This window comes from Bos grunniens, chromosome 7 (assembly GCF_055505025.1).
Source record: "Bos grunniens cultivar Pamir isolate PY7600 chromosome 7, Bosgru_T2T1.0, whole genome shotgun sequence".
Classification (NCBI taxonomy): domain Eukaryota; kingdom Metazoa; phylum Chordata; class Mammalia; order Artiodactyla; family Bovidae; genus Bos; species Bos grunniens.
The window spans coordinates 5,217,908-5,232,786 of NC_141171.1; the positions used below are offsets into that span (position 1 = coordinate 5,217,908).

At 53.8% G+C, this 14,879-nt stretch overlaps 1 protein-coding gene across 17 annotated transcripts in view; it reads right to left on the minus strand.

Annotated features, from left to right (window-relative positions):
• MAST3 (microtubule associated serine/threonine kinase 3) overlaps positions 1-14,879 on the minus strand; it is a 41,448-nt gene that overhangs the window by 4,957 nt on the left and 21,612 nt on the right. For 15 of the 17 annotated variants that reach the window (XM_086408421.1, XM_086408423.1, XM_086408419.1 and 12 more), the window contains 12 exons: positions 14,066-14,133; positions 13,571-13,656; positions 12,591-12,799; positions 11,765-11,903; positions 7,076-7,208; positions 6,760-6,925; positions 5,818-5,919; positions 5,010-5,132; positions 3,809-3,918; positions 1,826-1,965; positions 1,059-1,303; positions 399-605 (listed from right to left, as the gene is read on the minus strand). In XM_086408421.1, coding sequence (XP_086264547.1) covers positions 399-605; positions 1,059-1,303; positions 1,826-1,965; positions 3,809-3,918; positions 5,010-5,132; positions 5,818-5,919; positions 6,760-6,925; positions 7,076-7,208; positions 11,765-11,903; positions 12,591-12,799; positions 13,571-13,656; positions 14,066-14,133 — 1,728 coding nt within the window. Of the gene's footprint in view, positions 1-398; positions 606-1,058; positions 1,304-1,825; positions 1,966-3,808; positions 3,919-5,009; positions 5,133-5,817; positions 5,920-6,759; positions 6,926-7,075; positions 7,209-11,764; positions 11,904-12,590; positions 12,800-13,570; positions 13,657-14,065; positions 14,134-14,879 lie in introns of those variants that run through there. The other 2 variants (XM_086408426.1, XM_086408427.1) reach the window with 2 other exon arrangements.

A 14,879-nucleotide genomic window follows, 5' to 3' on the forward strand; every position in this document is an offset into this window, starting at 1 on the left:
TGTTTCATGTTTTTGTTTTTTGACCACCACGCGGCCTGTAGGATCTTAGTTCCCTTCCAGGGATCGAACCATGCCCCTCCAGTGGGAGCACAGAGTCTTAATCACTGGACTACCAGGGAAGTTCCCGTACTGATCACTCTGGCTGCTTTGCTGCTGCTTCAATGCCCCCAGACCCCTCCCCCTCCCCTTCAAGTCTTGGCACATGCAGTGCCCACTGCCAAGAATGCCAGTCCCCTCCCCCTGCTGCTTCCCCTCTCCTGGGCTCAGCTGTAAACAGCAGCCCCCACATCACCTGGAAGGACCCCTGCCAGCTACCACTGGCCAAAACTGCCTCCACCCTGTGGTTAAAAATGGACGTGGGCAGGCACACCAAGACAAGGCTGGGCCATGGGTGTTACCTGCTGTGATGATGAGCGACAGGGCGGACACCGAGGCTGACTTGGGCACGCGGCCTCCGCTGGGGGAGGTCCTGGATTTCTCGGGGGCAGAGTCTCTCTGGCTCCCGAGGCGGCGGCCCCGGCCAGCATCCAGGGCCCGTGGCGTGGAGTGTCGTGCACCGGTGCTGTTGCTTCGTAGGCGCGCATGGCTGAGGGCGGCGGTGTCAGCTGTGAGGGACAACAGGGTCGGGGGTTAGTCTGCCCCACCCTCCAGCTTACCATGTGGCCCTTCTGCCCTCAGAAGGCAAAGCCCCTTCCTTCCTGGTCGGCATGCACACGGTCCAGTCTCCTGGCTGTTACACAGGCTGTTCCCTTTTCTTGCACACCCTTCCTGCACTGCTCTCCCTGGGAACCTCCATTCTTCAGGTCCCCTCCTTCACGAAACCTTCCCCTCATTCCAGTTAGATCCCTACTCCCACTCTCAGAGCTCCCCAGTTCAATTCCTCTCTCCTGTCCTGATCCACTGAAGCTGAGGGTATCATCCCTAGACTGAGGCCTGTGTTAAACAAGTGAATGTTCTCTCTAGAGAACTCCTACTCATCCTTCAAAACCCATCTTAAATAGTCCCTCCTGTGGGAAATTTGAAATAAGACTACTGCTCCCATCCTGGATTCTACCTACCAGAAAGGCTGGAGGGCTTGGGTATCACTGGGGTGGTTTCTGGGGGAGCATCGGGCTCCCCGAGAATGAAGATGGGCCTTTTGGGGCCCACAGGACCGGGGCCAGCTCCCTCATCCTCTGATGAGAAGGCAAACTTGGGCATCGTGTCCAGGCTGATGGTGTTCAGGAGAGATGGGCTAGGGCCCCGCTCAGGCTGGGAGGAGGATGAGTGGCAAGATGAACCAGAAGATGTGCAGGATCTCAGCCTGTAGTGGGGAACAGCCTGTGTCACACTTGCCTGGTGCCCTCACCCCAGAGCACCCAGTCTCCTCTAGTGGCTGCATCTTAACCCTCAGCCTAGAGTCAGAGGTAATCTGTAAAGACAAAGTGAGCTCCCTGTGCCTGCTCCATCCTCTGTGACTGCCCAGAGAACTCCTATTCATCTTTTAAAACCCAGCTTCCAATGCCCCTCCTCAAACAGACACTGATTATTTGTGTTGAGTCTGGACTTTGACAGATGAATGAGACTTCGTGAGCATAAGCAAAGAGCATTCTGGGCAGAGGAAACAAGCAAAAGCCTAGAAGCATGATGGTATATGGCTGCTTTTACCTTTAGTATGGTTAGGAATGCAAATCCAAAGGGAGTGATGATAGAGGCCAGGTTGGCAGGGGTCTGATAGGCTGGCCAATATGTGTGACCCTTTTCTACTGGGCCACTGGGCAGCTCTTTCCAATGTTGGGTTTGGTGGCTCCACCTCCCAGCAGGCTCCACTCCCCAGCCCACCTACCGGACCTCAGTGGTGCTCAGCCGGCGCCCATAGTTCCCCTCGCTGCTGCGTTCCCACCCTTCCTCCCGGTCCTCACTGAAGCTCCGTTCAGCGAAGGTTGGGGTGGGCTGGGCGGCCAGGAACTCAGAACTGCTATAGACCTGGGAAGCAATTAAAAATAACAGTCACAACAACCGCATCCCTGGGGGATGGCTCAGTTGAGTGCTTCCTACATGCCTGACGCTTCTGAGTCATTTCCTCAAATCCTTTCTCACCACTTCTTTAAAGACACAGTGTCTTTACCCTACTGTACAGATGGAGAGACTGAGGCTCTGACAGGCCTGGTTACCAAGGGGCCCCGGCTGAAGTTTCCCACCCGTGGGCCCCAGGCCCATAAGCAGTGCAGGCTTTGGGGGGTTTTTTAGGTCATGCTGCACGGCATGCAGGCTCTTAGTTCCCCCACCAGGGATTGAACCCATGCCCCCTGCAGTGGAAGCTTGGAGTCTTAACCACTGGGCTGCCAGGGAAGTCCCTGTGCAGGTTTTCTGATCCAATTATAAACAAAGGAAGGAACTTGAGTGAAGCTAATGACGCTATAAAGTAACACCTAGCATAGCAGGTCTATTCACAATTGCCCCAAAGTGGAAAAAGGCAAAATGGTTCATCAACTGATGAGCGGATAAACAAAACTGTGGTCCAGTCACACGGTGGAATATTACTCAGCCATAACTAGGAGTGAAGTACTGACACGCTGTCACGTAGATCAGCCTTAAGAAGCCAGAAACAGGGACTTCCCTAGTGATTCAGTGGTTAGGACTCCGAGTGCTCATTGCTGCTGGGTTCAATCCCTGGTCAGAGATCTAAGATCCTACAAGCCATGCAGGGAAGCCAAAAAAAAAAGGCCAGGGACTTGGCTGGTGGTCCAGTGGCTAAGACTCTGAGCTCCCAACGCAGGGGGCCCGGATTTGATCCCTGGTCAGGGAACTAGATCCCACGCACTGCAACTAAGAGCCCACATAGACAAATAAATAAATATTAAAAAAAGAAGAAGAAGAAGCCAGACACGAAAGCCCACAGAGTGTATGGAGTAGAAACGTGGAAAGGGGCCCCGGAAGGAACCTCTCCTGAGGTGCTGCAGTTTCTCCGCATGTTGGGATCTCAGAATCCAGACAAGGGAAGATTAGGGCCTAGGTTCTAGCCCTAGCTTGGTTCCCCTCCAGGCTCTTAATCAACGGCTGGTTTTCCCCTCCTATCTCTGTGGTTCTGTGCTAGCCAAGTTTGGGCTCATAATTGGCCCAGGGGGTCGTGGGGGGTGGGGATCAGCAGGGCTCAGCCAGCCTTGTCTGCAGGAGGCACCCATGAGGTGAAGCAGCACCCCTTCTTCTGGACGCTGGACTGGGTGATACATGATATGTATCACATACATACATCATGTATGTGATATGTCCAGAACAGGTAAATGCATAGAAACAGAAAGCAGGGGTGAGGGAGGGGGAGACAGGAGGAGGAAGTAAGGAGTGGCTGCCCACAGGTACAAAGTTGCTCTTTGGGCATGATGGAATGTTCTGGAACCAGATAAATGTGATGGTTGCACAACACTGTGAATGTACTAAATGTCACTGGACTGTACAGTTTAAAAAAGTTAAAATAGTATATTTTATGTTATATATATTTCACTACAATGAAAACAAAAATTAAAAAAAAAAACCAAAAACCCAAACAGGGACTCCCCTGATGGTCCAGTGGTTAAGAATCCCCTCGCAATGCAGGGGGCACGGGTTTGATTCCCAAGATGGGGAACTAAGCTTCCATATGCCTCAGGGCAACTAAGCCCGTGAGCTGCTGAGCCCGTGCACCTCAGCTAGAGATGAAGCCCACAGGTTGCAGTGAATATTCCACATGCCGCAACTAAGGCCTGACACAGCCCAAAGAAACAAAACAACCCCAAACAAACACCTTGCCCTGTTTCCTGAGTGCCAGCTACACCCAGGATCCCGGTCTCACCTTGCTGAAGCGGTGGGAACAGGACGAGAACTGGGGGATCTCTGTGGATGACTCCTCATCGTTAGTCTCGTCATCTTCAGAGCCCAGGTGGCGGTAACGTTCCGAGCGGGCTGCAGGAGGGAAAGGCATCACCCACCTGATCCCCGGAGGTGGACACAGGGGTGATGTGGGGAGGGCTCCCGGGTGGGGAGACACCGTCAGAGCACAGGCACTGAGGTGGGACTATGCCTGGTACGTTTAAGGGCAGAGGAGGCTTGGGTGGCAGATTCAGCTGCTGTTTAGTTGCTCATTCATGTTCGACTCTTTGCGACCCCGTGGACTGTAGCCTGCCAGGCTGCTCTGTCCATGGGATTTCCCAGGCAAGAGTACTGGAAGGGTTTGTGTGCCCTCCTCCAGGGGATCTTCCCGACTCAGGGATCAAACCCACGTCTCCTGAATTGGCAGGTGGATTTTCTACCTGTGAGCCACCAGGGAACCCCTGGCAGATTTAGTGTCTGGGAATAAATCTCAGGTGTGTCCCTAAAAGTTGTGGGGCTGTGGATGGGAATTCCTGTGTCTCAGTTTCCTCACTCTTGAGATGGGTCCCCTAGAGCTAGGTAACACTGCACAGCTCAAACATAAAAGACGTTCCTCATTTTACAGAAAAGGAAACAGACGTTCACAGAGGACCTCTGACATGCTCAAGGTCACACATCCAGTTCTGGAGGAGGCGCTGGAAGCCAAGAGCATTTACTCTGGGATTGGCCAGAGCCCCACGTAGGAAGAGGGAGATTTGTCTGAGCCCATCTGAAGTGCTTGAGGGGAGCACCTCCACCCAAGCTGAGTGAGGCAGCCCACCCTCTTGTATGACAGGCAAGGTTCCATGCCTGGTCAGGACTGAGATTCAGGAGGCCGAACCTGATGCGGGATCCCAGAAAAGGGTCTGCCACCCTAAGTAGCATGGTGTCCCCTCCTGCAACCTGAGGGGGCGCTGCAGTACCTGAGCTCAGATGCAAAGGAAATCCTAGCAGGGGGGTGTGTGGGGGGGGGTAGGGGGTGGGGCAGCCAGCACACATATGCCCAGAGTCCTGGAAAGCTCAGCAAGTCAGAAGCTCCAGGCCCAGTGTGAGGCGCCGAGCTGGGATGGGGACCCTGGCAGAGACCCCTTGCTGCCCTAGGAGAGTACGGGACAGCACAGCCCGTCTCCTGGGCCCCCGCTTACTGTCGAAGTAGCTGGTGTCGTCCTCCGCTTCCAGCTGCGGCACGAACTCGGCCTTGTGTCGCAGAAGCCCGGCCCAGTCCAGCGTCCAGAAGAAGGGGTGCTGCTTCACCTCGTGGGTGCCTCCTGCAGACAAAGCCGGCTGAGCCCTGCTGGGCCCCACCCCCCACGACCCCCTAGGCCAGTTATGAACCCAAACTTGGCCAGCGCAGAGCCACAAAGATGGGAAGGGAAAACAGCCATCGTTTAAGAGCCCAGAGGGGAACCAAGGTAGGGCTAAAACCTAGGCCCTGATCTTCCCTCGGCTGGATTCTGAGATCCCAACGCCCGGAGAAACCCCAGGACCTCAGGAGAGATTCCTTCCAGGGCCCCTGTCCACATGTTTCTACCCCAACGAGCAGAGTCGAATGCACAAATGTATCCTGTTCCCCAACCTCAGCGCTCGTGGTCCTCTCCAGTGGCCAAGTTTCATCCTGAAAGTGATCCGTAGTGGCCACATACTGGGTGGCTGCATCAGTATTAAATAATCCTCTTATCACCATTTTGGTGGCTGGGGAAACTTGGACAGTGGGACCCACTGCGCTGGTCCTTAGGGACCTTAGGACACAGCCCATGGTGACCTGGCGGGCTCCCATACACAGCCTCAGTGCCCCATGTCTGCACTAGACCCAGCTACTTTCAGTCTTACGCAAGTTCCTAGTGAGCTCATATGCATCCTTCAAAACCCCAGCTTCAAGTCCCCTTCCTCTATGCAGCCTCTCAAATAGAGCTCATGCTTACTCCAGCCTCCGGCCCACCCACTCCAACATACCAGTGCCCAGGCGGTCCAGTGGGCTCTGTCGGAGCAGCCTGGTGATGAGGTCCTGGGCATCGGCTGGGAGGGCCTCCTCTCCCTCTGGCCACATGATCTCGTCTGAAGTGAGAGGAGAGAGTGAGGAAGCTGGGCTAGTGCTTCCTAGCATCTCCTAGCCCTTCTGCTTTCTGCACTCCAAGCCATCAGCCTGCTCTGCTCCTTCAGCATTCCAGCTTTGGTCCCTCACAGCCTTTGCTCTGGCCACGCTCTCTGCCTTGAGCACCTTCCTTTCCTCCATCTCTTGCTCCTTTAAAACTCTGCTCACATGTCACCCCAGTGTCATTCTCTGTGACTCTTTTAATACAGCTCCTCTACCCCACACCTGGGGCTTCCCTGCACTGCCATGCAGAAGACCCAGGAGACTTAGGTTCAATCCCTGAGTTGGGAAGAGCTCCTAGAGGAGGAAATGGCAACCTACTCCAGTATTCTTGCCTGGGAAAATCCCATGGACAGAGGAGCCCGTTTGGGCTCCTACAATCCATAGGGTCGCAAAAGAGTCAGGTGTGACTGAGTGACTAACCACCCCACACCTGCCACCCCACGCCCTCCCTTCTTCCTGCTTCTTTTCTTCCTCTGCATTTTTGCCTCTGATTGTTCTACAGTTTTGTGGGTTTTTTTTGGCCACACCAGGAGGGCATTCGGGATCTTGGCTCCCCGAGAGGCATCGAACCCCCCACCCCTAGCCCCGCACAGGAAGGTGGAGTCTTAACCACTGGACCGCAAGGAAAGTCCCTCCATAGTTCGCTTATTTATCTCCCTTACTGTCCATCTTGCCCTTGGCTGTATCTCCAGTGCTCAGCCAGGGCCTGGCATGCCAAAGGTGCCCAATCTATCCACACGGGGGCTGCTCCCCTCCCCGACACAGGGATGAAACCTGGGCCACGGGGGTGGGGAACGCACCACTGACCACCTGGCCAAAGAGTTCCTCGGGGGTATCGCCGAAGAAGGGCACACAGCCCACCAGGAATTCATAGAGGACGACGCCCATGGCCCACCAGTCCACTGGCTTCCCGTAGCCCTGGCGGAAGATCACCTCGGGGGCGATGTACTCAGGCGTCCCGCATACCTGGGCCGGGCGGGACAGGGAAACTGAGGGCGGCTCCCAGTCGGGAAAGGGAGGGTGGGGAGAATCACGGGAAGGGTTCACATACGCCTTTCTGCTGCAGAGTCTCCCCATGGCCCGGGGCTGGGCTTTGGGCAGGGGGAGGCTGCCCACCTGCTTGTCCACGAACTCCCGGGTGTCTTTCTCGATGTGGCCTTCGTAGAGGTTGGTGGCCATACTCATGAGCCCAATCTTAGACAGGCCGAAGTCAGTGAGCTTGATGTGGCCAAGTGAGGTGATGAGCAGGCTGTGGGCAGGTGGGTGGGGCGCTCAGGGCTGGGGGGTACTTGGCTGCTCCTGCCGCCCCCCATCACGAACTTTGTCCCATCCAAGGTAGCCCAACCCCACCAAGGGTCGGAACGCACGTCCTATGCCTGATTACATTACTGAAAGAAACAGAGGTTCTTGGGGAACATTACAAATTTGGCAAACATCTCTGTGCACTTTCTGGGTGCGTCGGGTATTACCGTTGAGCACCTACTGTATACTTTGCTGTGCAAAAATTAAGTTCCTGAGAATCATGGCATCTCCCCACTAGGCAATAAAACATTTCCTGAACACCTCCTAGCAGGAGAGCTACAGTATATTTTTGTACCTACAGCCATTATTTTTAACAAATTAAATATTGTGCAAGCACCTACTGTGAAGTGAACATGTCTTTAGAAATATTTGTGCCCCTCATGGGTGCACCAGTTGTTTAAAACTCACACACCTATCATGTACGCTGCTGTTCCTGTTCTCTTGCAAGTTTAAATATATAAATATTTTAAGTGATAAAAATCACATGCATCAGCTTTATAAAGTCATGTTTTCATGCACCTCCTGGGTACACCTGCCCATTTAAAAATAAATATCTGCAGGACTTCCCCAGTGGCCCAGTGGTTAAAATTCTGTGCCCCCAGGGCAGAGGGCATGGGTTCAGTCCCTGGTCTGGGCGCTGAGATTGTGCATACCACAAGGTACAACCAAAAATAAATAAAATGAGAAACAAATAAATAGGGGCTTCCCTGGTGGCTCAGAGGTAAAGAACCTGCCTGCCAGTGCGGGAGACACAGATTTGATCCCTGGTCCAGGAAGATCCCACAGGACATGGAGCAACTAACCCCAGGCGCCACAACTATTGAGCCTGGGCTCTAGAGCCTGGGAACTGCAGCTCCTGAAGCCCGTGAGCCCTCGAGCCTGTGCTCCGCAGCAAGAGGAGCCGCCACAAGAAGAAGCTTGAGCAGCACAACTAGAGAGGCGCATCCACTCGCCGCAACTAGAGCAAAGCCCATGCAGCAACCAAGATCCAGCACAGCCAAAAATAAGTAAATACAAGTATTTGAAAATGTATTTTAAAATAAATAAATAAATTTCTGGAGAATTCACTGTTTGTATCCAAGTAGTTGCAGGAGTCATTTATTTGACACCTACTGCATACCTCAACTCTAGAAAGAAACAATTCTGTGTGCCCACTCCATGCCTCTGCTGGTTCTTGTTTGTTTTTTAAAATGATGCTTCTTAAGCAACTACTGTGTATACCAGCTGTGGAAGAAACACTTTGGTGTAGCTACCAGCTAAGCCAACTCCCTCCAAAAACCAAGGCCTCATAGCAGGCCTTTGGCCATGCTCTGCTAAGACAAACCAGTGTTTCCTGAGTGCCTATGGGCATGTCCCTGCCTCAAAGACATTCATTTCCTGGGACTGCCCTGGTGGTCGGGTGGCTAAGACTCCACGCTCCCAATGTAAGGTGCCCGGGTTCGATCCCTGCTAAAGGAACTAGATCCCACAAACTGCAGCTGAGACCTGGTGCAGCCAAATAAAAATAAAATAACAAATAAATAAATCTTTTTTAAAAAGTTCATTTCTTGAATGTTGACTATATGTGGTATTTAAAAATTTGTTTCCTTGTCACAGAGAAAATGAGACAATGCCTGGAATTTGCTTCAACTCACCCAGTGGGGAGGACTGAATGGCCTGGGAGGAAACTGGACTGGATGAATGTTGACAGCTGTGGGGGTGGGACGCTGTACCCCTCTTCCGTTATGGACTGAACTGTGTATCCCCCAACTTCACATGCTGAGCTCCTAACCCCCAGGAACTATGATGGGGTCTTATCTGGGCACGGGGTCACTGCAAATGTCATTACTTAAGATGAGGTCATTCTGGAGTACATAGCTAGCTGCTGTGCTATGCTGTGCTTAGTCGCTCAGTTGTGTCCAACTCTTTGACACCCTATGGACTGTAGCCCGCCAAGCTCCTCTGTCCACAGGGACTCTCCAGGCAAGAATACTGGAGTGGGTTGCCATGCCCTCCTCCAGGGGATCTTCCTGACCCAGGGATCGAACCTGCGTCTCCTGAGGCTCTTGCATTGCAGGCAGATTCGTTGCCCGCTGTGCCACCAGGTAACCACAATTTCAGCAGGACTGGAGTCCTTATAAAAAGCGGGGATTTGGACACAGACTTGCACACAGTGGGGAACACCATGCAAAGGTTAGAATTATGCCACCACAGCCTAGGAACCACCAGAAGGCAGGAGAGAAGCCTGGATACATCCTTCCCTGGTACCTTCAAAGGGAGCTGACCCTTTGATCTTGAACTTCTAGCCTCCAGAACTGAGAGAGTAAATTTCTTTTAAAAAAACTTGAATTAGTTAATCTATTTTTGGCCACACTGCACGGCATGTGGGATCTCAGTTCACTAACCGGGGATCGAACTCACGCCTACTGTAGTGCAAGTGCAGAGTCTTAACCACTGGACAGCCAGGGAAGTCCCAAGAATAAACTTCTTGTTGTTTAAGCCCTTAGTTAGGGCAGCCCTAGCAAATGAATGCACCTTCTCTTGACTTGGGGTGTACCTGAAATTTTCTGAACTGCAAAGGAAAAATTATTTATCTCCAGCACCAACTGTGGGGACCTATCCCTCCCTGAACCCTCTGGGGCTGGACCCCTTCCCATCCCGTTTTGCAGATGAGGGTCGTGAGCATGGGAGGGGCCAGTCCTGCCTCGGGAACACTGGGAAGACCCCAGTCCAGGATGATCGCAAAGAGGTCTGATGGGCACAAAGCAAGCAGCCAGAGGACATGGAGCATGGAGGCCTAGGTATACAACAGGCGCCAACTACACATTTGCTTGTTTCCTAAGCCAGGGGTCCCCAACCTCGAGTATCTAACGCCTGATGATCTGAGGTGGAACTGATGTAGTAATAGAAGTGAAGTGCACAACATATATAATGCACTGGAATCACCCCGGAACCATTCCGTGCCACCCTGGTCCGTGAGAGAATTATTTTCCATGAAATGGGTCCCTGGTGCCAAAAAGGCTGGGCACTGCTGTTCTAAGCCTCTGGCAAACTACAAGATGCCCTGACAACATGCAGGGCTCTTAAGACTCAGGTTCACAACTCCACACGGCAAGTACCTTCATTGGAGAAAAGGGCCCCTGTCCCCAGTATACAGCAGGTGTTCATTCCATGCTGACCTCAACATAAACACTTCATATAAAAAGATAGTTGCAGTGTTCAGGGCCTGACACACAGTCCTTGCTTGCTGCTGCTGCTGCTAAGTCGCTTCAGTCATGTCCGACTCTGTGCGACCCCACAGACGGCAGCCCACCAGGCTTCCCCGTCCCTGGGATTCTCCAGGCAAGAACACTGGAGTGGGTTGCCATTTCCTTCTCCAATACATGAAAGTGAAAAATGAAAGTGAAGTCGCTCAGTTGTGTCCGACTCTTAGCGACCCCATGGACTGCAGCCTACCAGGTTCCTCCGTCCATGGGATTTTCCAGGCAAGAGTACTGGAGTGGGATGCCATGGCCTTCTCCGCAGTCCTCGCTTAATAACACATTTATTAAGCAGAGGTGTTCTGATCACCTCTACACAGCTGGTGACCAATAAATACACACCAGCAAAAAAAGGCGCTTTAGAAACTCAAAAGTCATCAGTGTGTGAGGAGTCAGTTATGCCGCCATCTGGGCCCAAGGTAGACAGCAAGTGCAAACACATGTGTTTTGTTTTCTAAGCCATTTGCAAAATACAAGATGGCCTGAAAACATGCAGACTCTCTGAATTAACTAATCATTGGCCACCCCGCGCAGCACAGCACGTGGGATCTTAGTTCCCCAGCCAGGGAACGAACCTGTGTAACCTGCACTGGACGTGCTGTGTCTTAGCCACTGGGCCACCAGGAAAGTAAGTCTAAAACATGCCGACTCTTGATGCTTACGTTCACACCTCCACACAGCAAGTACCTGAGACTCGCATGTCCTGCCTGATGTCCAGAGGGTACTTGATATAAGAGCAGCCCTTTCCTGTGTACACAGCAGGTGCTCAATGCAGGAGGAGAGTGCTTTGAAAATTATGGAGGAGTTACAAAGCCTGAGGGGTCATTCACACTCACACGCGTGTTTTCCAGCCACTCACAGAGGGCCTGGCACTCAATAGATGCTTACTAGACGCTAGACTGAAATAAACAGCCCCAGACTCTCTTCCCTGCACTAGTACACACCAGGTGTTCAAGACACGCACAGTCCCTTTCTTCACACATGAGGTTTTGCACAGTGCATGGCCCTGCCCTTTGTATACAGCTGGTGCCTCATATAGTCAAGTTCACTTCCGTTACATTGTAGCAGTGCTCGAGTGCATGGGCACCCTCTTTGCCAGAGCACCTCCATAAGTGCACTGTCTTTCCCCTGCACATAGCAGGCATCTATTAATTATCTGCTTGCCGCCGGGGCCCCATGATGCCAGTGGGATCCAGATAATGGTGCTTCCGAGCAGCCCCAGACCCACTCCAGAGGCCCCGCTCCCGGGGTCCCCGTCACTCACTTGTCAGGCTTGAGGTCTCGGTGGACGATGCCGTAGTTGTGCAGGTACTCCAGTGCCAGCACCGTCTCGGCGAAGTACATGCGTGCCATGTCCACAGGCAGCGGGCCCATGTTCTTCAGGAGCGTGGCACAGTCGCCACCTGCAGAAGCGTGGACACGCTTGCAGAGAATCTTGGTTCTGCAGCTGTGCCTAGACTTGTACCCACCTGCCCTCCCCACCTCCGGCACAGTGTCCCCAGTCTGTCCTGAATTGGGGTGGGGAGCTGGTAGGGGCAGGAGGGGATGCAGACCCTACTTTCTGATTTGCCCTGGGCAGGCAGCAGCTTTGTTAAGTGCACAGCCCCTTCCCTTGTACAGAGCTGGTGCCTCCTAAGTGCATGCTCCCTCTCCTTGACTGGCAGCTACCTTGGTAAATGCTTGTTCCTGCCATTACCTGAAGATACTATTCTTTCCTGAGCTGGAAACCTGATCCTACAACTCCTCAGCCTGGCTTCCAACCATCCTAGTCCTTCCAACCCACACCTCCTGACCTCCCTTGCTTTTATTCCAGCCTCCAAGCTTCTGCCCACCAGTCCCCTCTGCCTAGGCTGTCCATCCTACCCCTACCCTATCCCCTAGGCTTCTGCCTTCACACTCGTCTTTGGGCTTCCCCATCTCCAACCCCACTGCTGGGTCCCCCACTGCAGACTGAGCCCTTCCTCTCACCAAGGCAGGCTGGGACCCCATGGAGGACAGAGCAGACTCTAGCTGGGTCAAAGAAGAGACTGTCTCCTGGATAAGGGGTGAGCTCCCCATTGCTGGAGGCAGGCAAGCCCTTGTGACCACACCTTCCACATACTCCATGACCATGCACAAGTGGCGCCGGGTCTCGAACGAGCAGAACATGCTGACCACGAACGGGTTCTCGGCGAAGGTGAGGATGTCACGCTCCACGAAGACCTGCTGGATCTGGTTGCGCAGCATCAGGTTCTGCTTGTTGATCTTCTTGATGGCAAAACGCTGCCTCGTTTCCCGGTGCCGCACCAGGTAGACGGCCCTGGGGTGGGGTTGCAGCGGGGGTGGGGGGCCTGCTGAAGCCCCGGCAGGCACCGGGACCTGACCTGGGTCCAGAAGCCCACACGCCATGCCTTGGCCTGTGCCCTCCACCCAGGCAGCCTCTCCGAGGGTTTAAGCCACACTCCCTGGTGTCATATGAAGAGTCAAAGACAGCTCCTAGGTTGTTTATTTCTTCACAGCTGACTGAGACCCGTTAGTTCAGAAGCCTCACTGGCACAAACTCAAATTGTGTCCATTACAACTCAAATAAGCAGATTTTTAGCCATTTAGAGCCTGTTGGTTTTGCATACCCTCAGATAAGGTAAATGCTGGGGCTATGAAAACCCCAAGCTGCTTCCGCCTGATGGAGCTCTCTGACTCAGCAACTCCCCACCGCGTTGCTAACACTTTAGCCTGGATGCATAAGCCCCCTCTGTAATTTCCCCCTCCGCCCTCCCCCACACGACAGTCTTATGCTATGAGGGATTCCCCCCTACCACCTCTGCCAAAGCAAATCTGTCAAAGTGGCATTTAAATAATGCTCGCACTACTGCCATCGCTTGCTCAGCCCCCAAACTCCTAGAACCCTACACTCGGGGCGAGTAAGGACCGAGATCATGGATGAACCCTTCCAAGCCATGTCCCTGCTGGGCTGTGCCTTTACTTCCCTCTGCAGGTCTATTTCTCTGTCTACATACTCAGGGGCTGTGTGGGCGTCAGTCATCCCCAAGGGCATCTGAGAAATGGGTCTACGGGGAACCCAAGGACTCACCCATAGGCCCCATTGCTAATGAGTTTGATAGTCTCGAAGTCACTCTCACATGGCTTCCTCCGTGAAGGACCGACCAGGGCACGACTCTGGTGGGGCAACAGGGGTCAGGGTCCTGCCCCAGCTCAGAGCACGCTGTGTTCTTCCTGCCCTCAAGTCCCAGCTGGCACCTAATGCTACTTCTTCTGTACATACTTCTCAAACTCACCCTCCAAGTTTGAGATTTTAGCTGAAGCCATGCATGCCCTCCTACCAGGAAACTCCTACACAGCCTGCAAAATCCCACTTTCCAGTGCCCCCTCCAACCCTGCCCTGCCCAACCTTCCCAGCAGGGCAATCTCACCTGCCCCCACCTTCTCCCAAAGTCACAGGCATTCATTAAGCACCTACTACATACAAACCCTCAGCAACTGGCAAACCTAGCCCCTCTCAGGGCCACCTGGTCTACCATCAAAAGAACAAGACACGTGGGGGCTCTAAAGCTCCGTGCTGTCTTACCTCAGGGGACTCCTCTGGTGCTGGTGGCTGTCCTCCATTGTCATCGAGGTGACTCAGAGGCACCATCTCTGTAAAATGTGGGAGGAGCCTCAGATGGGGTTTCTGAGTGCGGCCCCTCCACCAGAGACTTCCTGAGGCCTCCAGGGCTCATCTTGGAATGGGGAGACAGTGCCTCCCCTGACCAGCTCCCAGGATCCTGTTGTTGAGTCCCTACTGCGTCCAGGTTTCAGTCAAATCCAGGAGGCTGGACTGAGCAACGACTGAGGAACCTTCTAGACGGGCCAGTGGGAAGCCCAGGTTCTGATTGCTCTGGCTATCTTGAATCCTGGCTCCATGCTTCGGGGCCGTGAAAACCCGCTGTGACGCAGGCCCTCTAGGTGGTGGCTGATACGCTCCTCAGCTCGGGGCAGGGCCCGGGGGAGCCCCCTTAGTCTCCAGCCTCAGCTGGGGTTTAGCAGGGGCAGTCTTGAGTGAGAGTCAGCAGCTGGTGAACATCAATGGTGACGGTGACCATGAAGACAGTGTCTCATGGTCACAGAGCAAGGCTGAGACGGGGCAGCACAGCCTCGGGTGAGCGAGGCCCAGGGTCTGATGCAGCCCCTCATGCTCTCAGAGGGCCCCCTGCGGCACTGGGCGGGTGATCTGCACTCAGCCTCAGCTGCCACCTGTCTGCCTGGCCACTTCCCGTTTCCTCCGTCACTGGGGCCCCACCCCGGCCACAGCCCCGCTGGCAGAGCACAGTCTCGGCCAGACAGCTAGTCTGAGCGTGGTCCGGCCTTGGGCACGCCTGGACCTGAATCCAGCTGAACAGCAT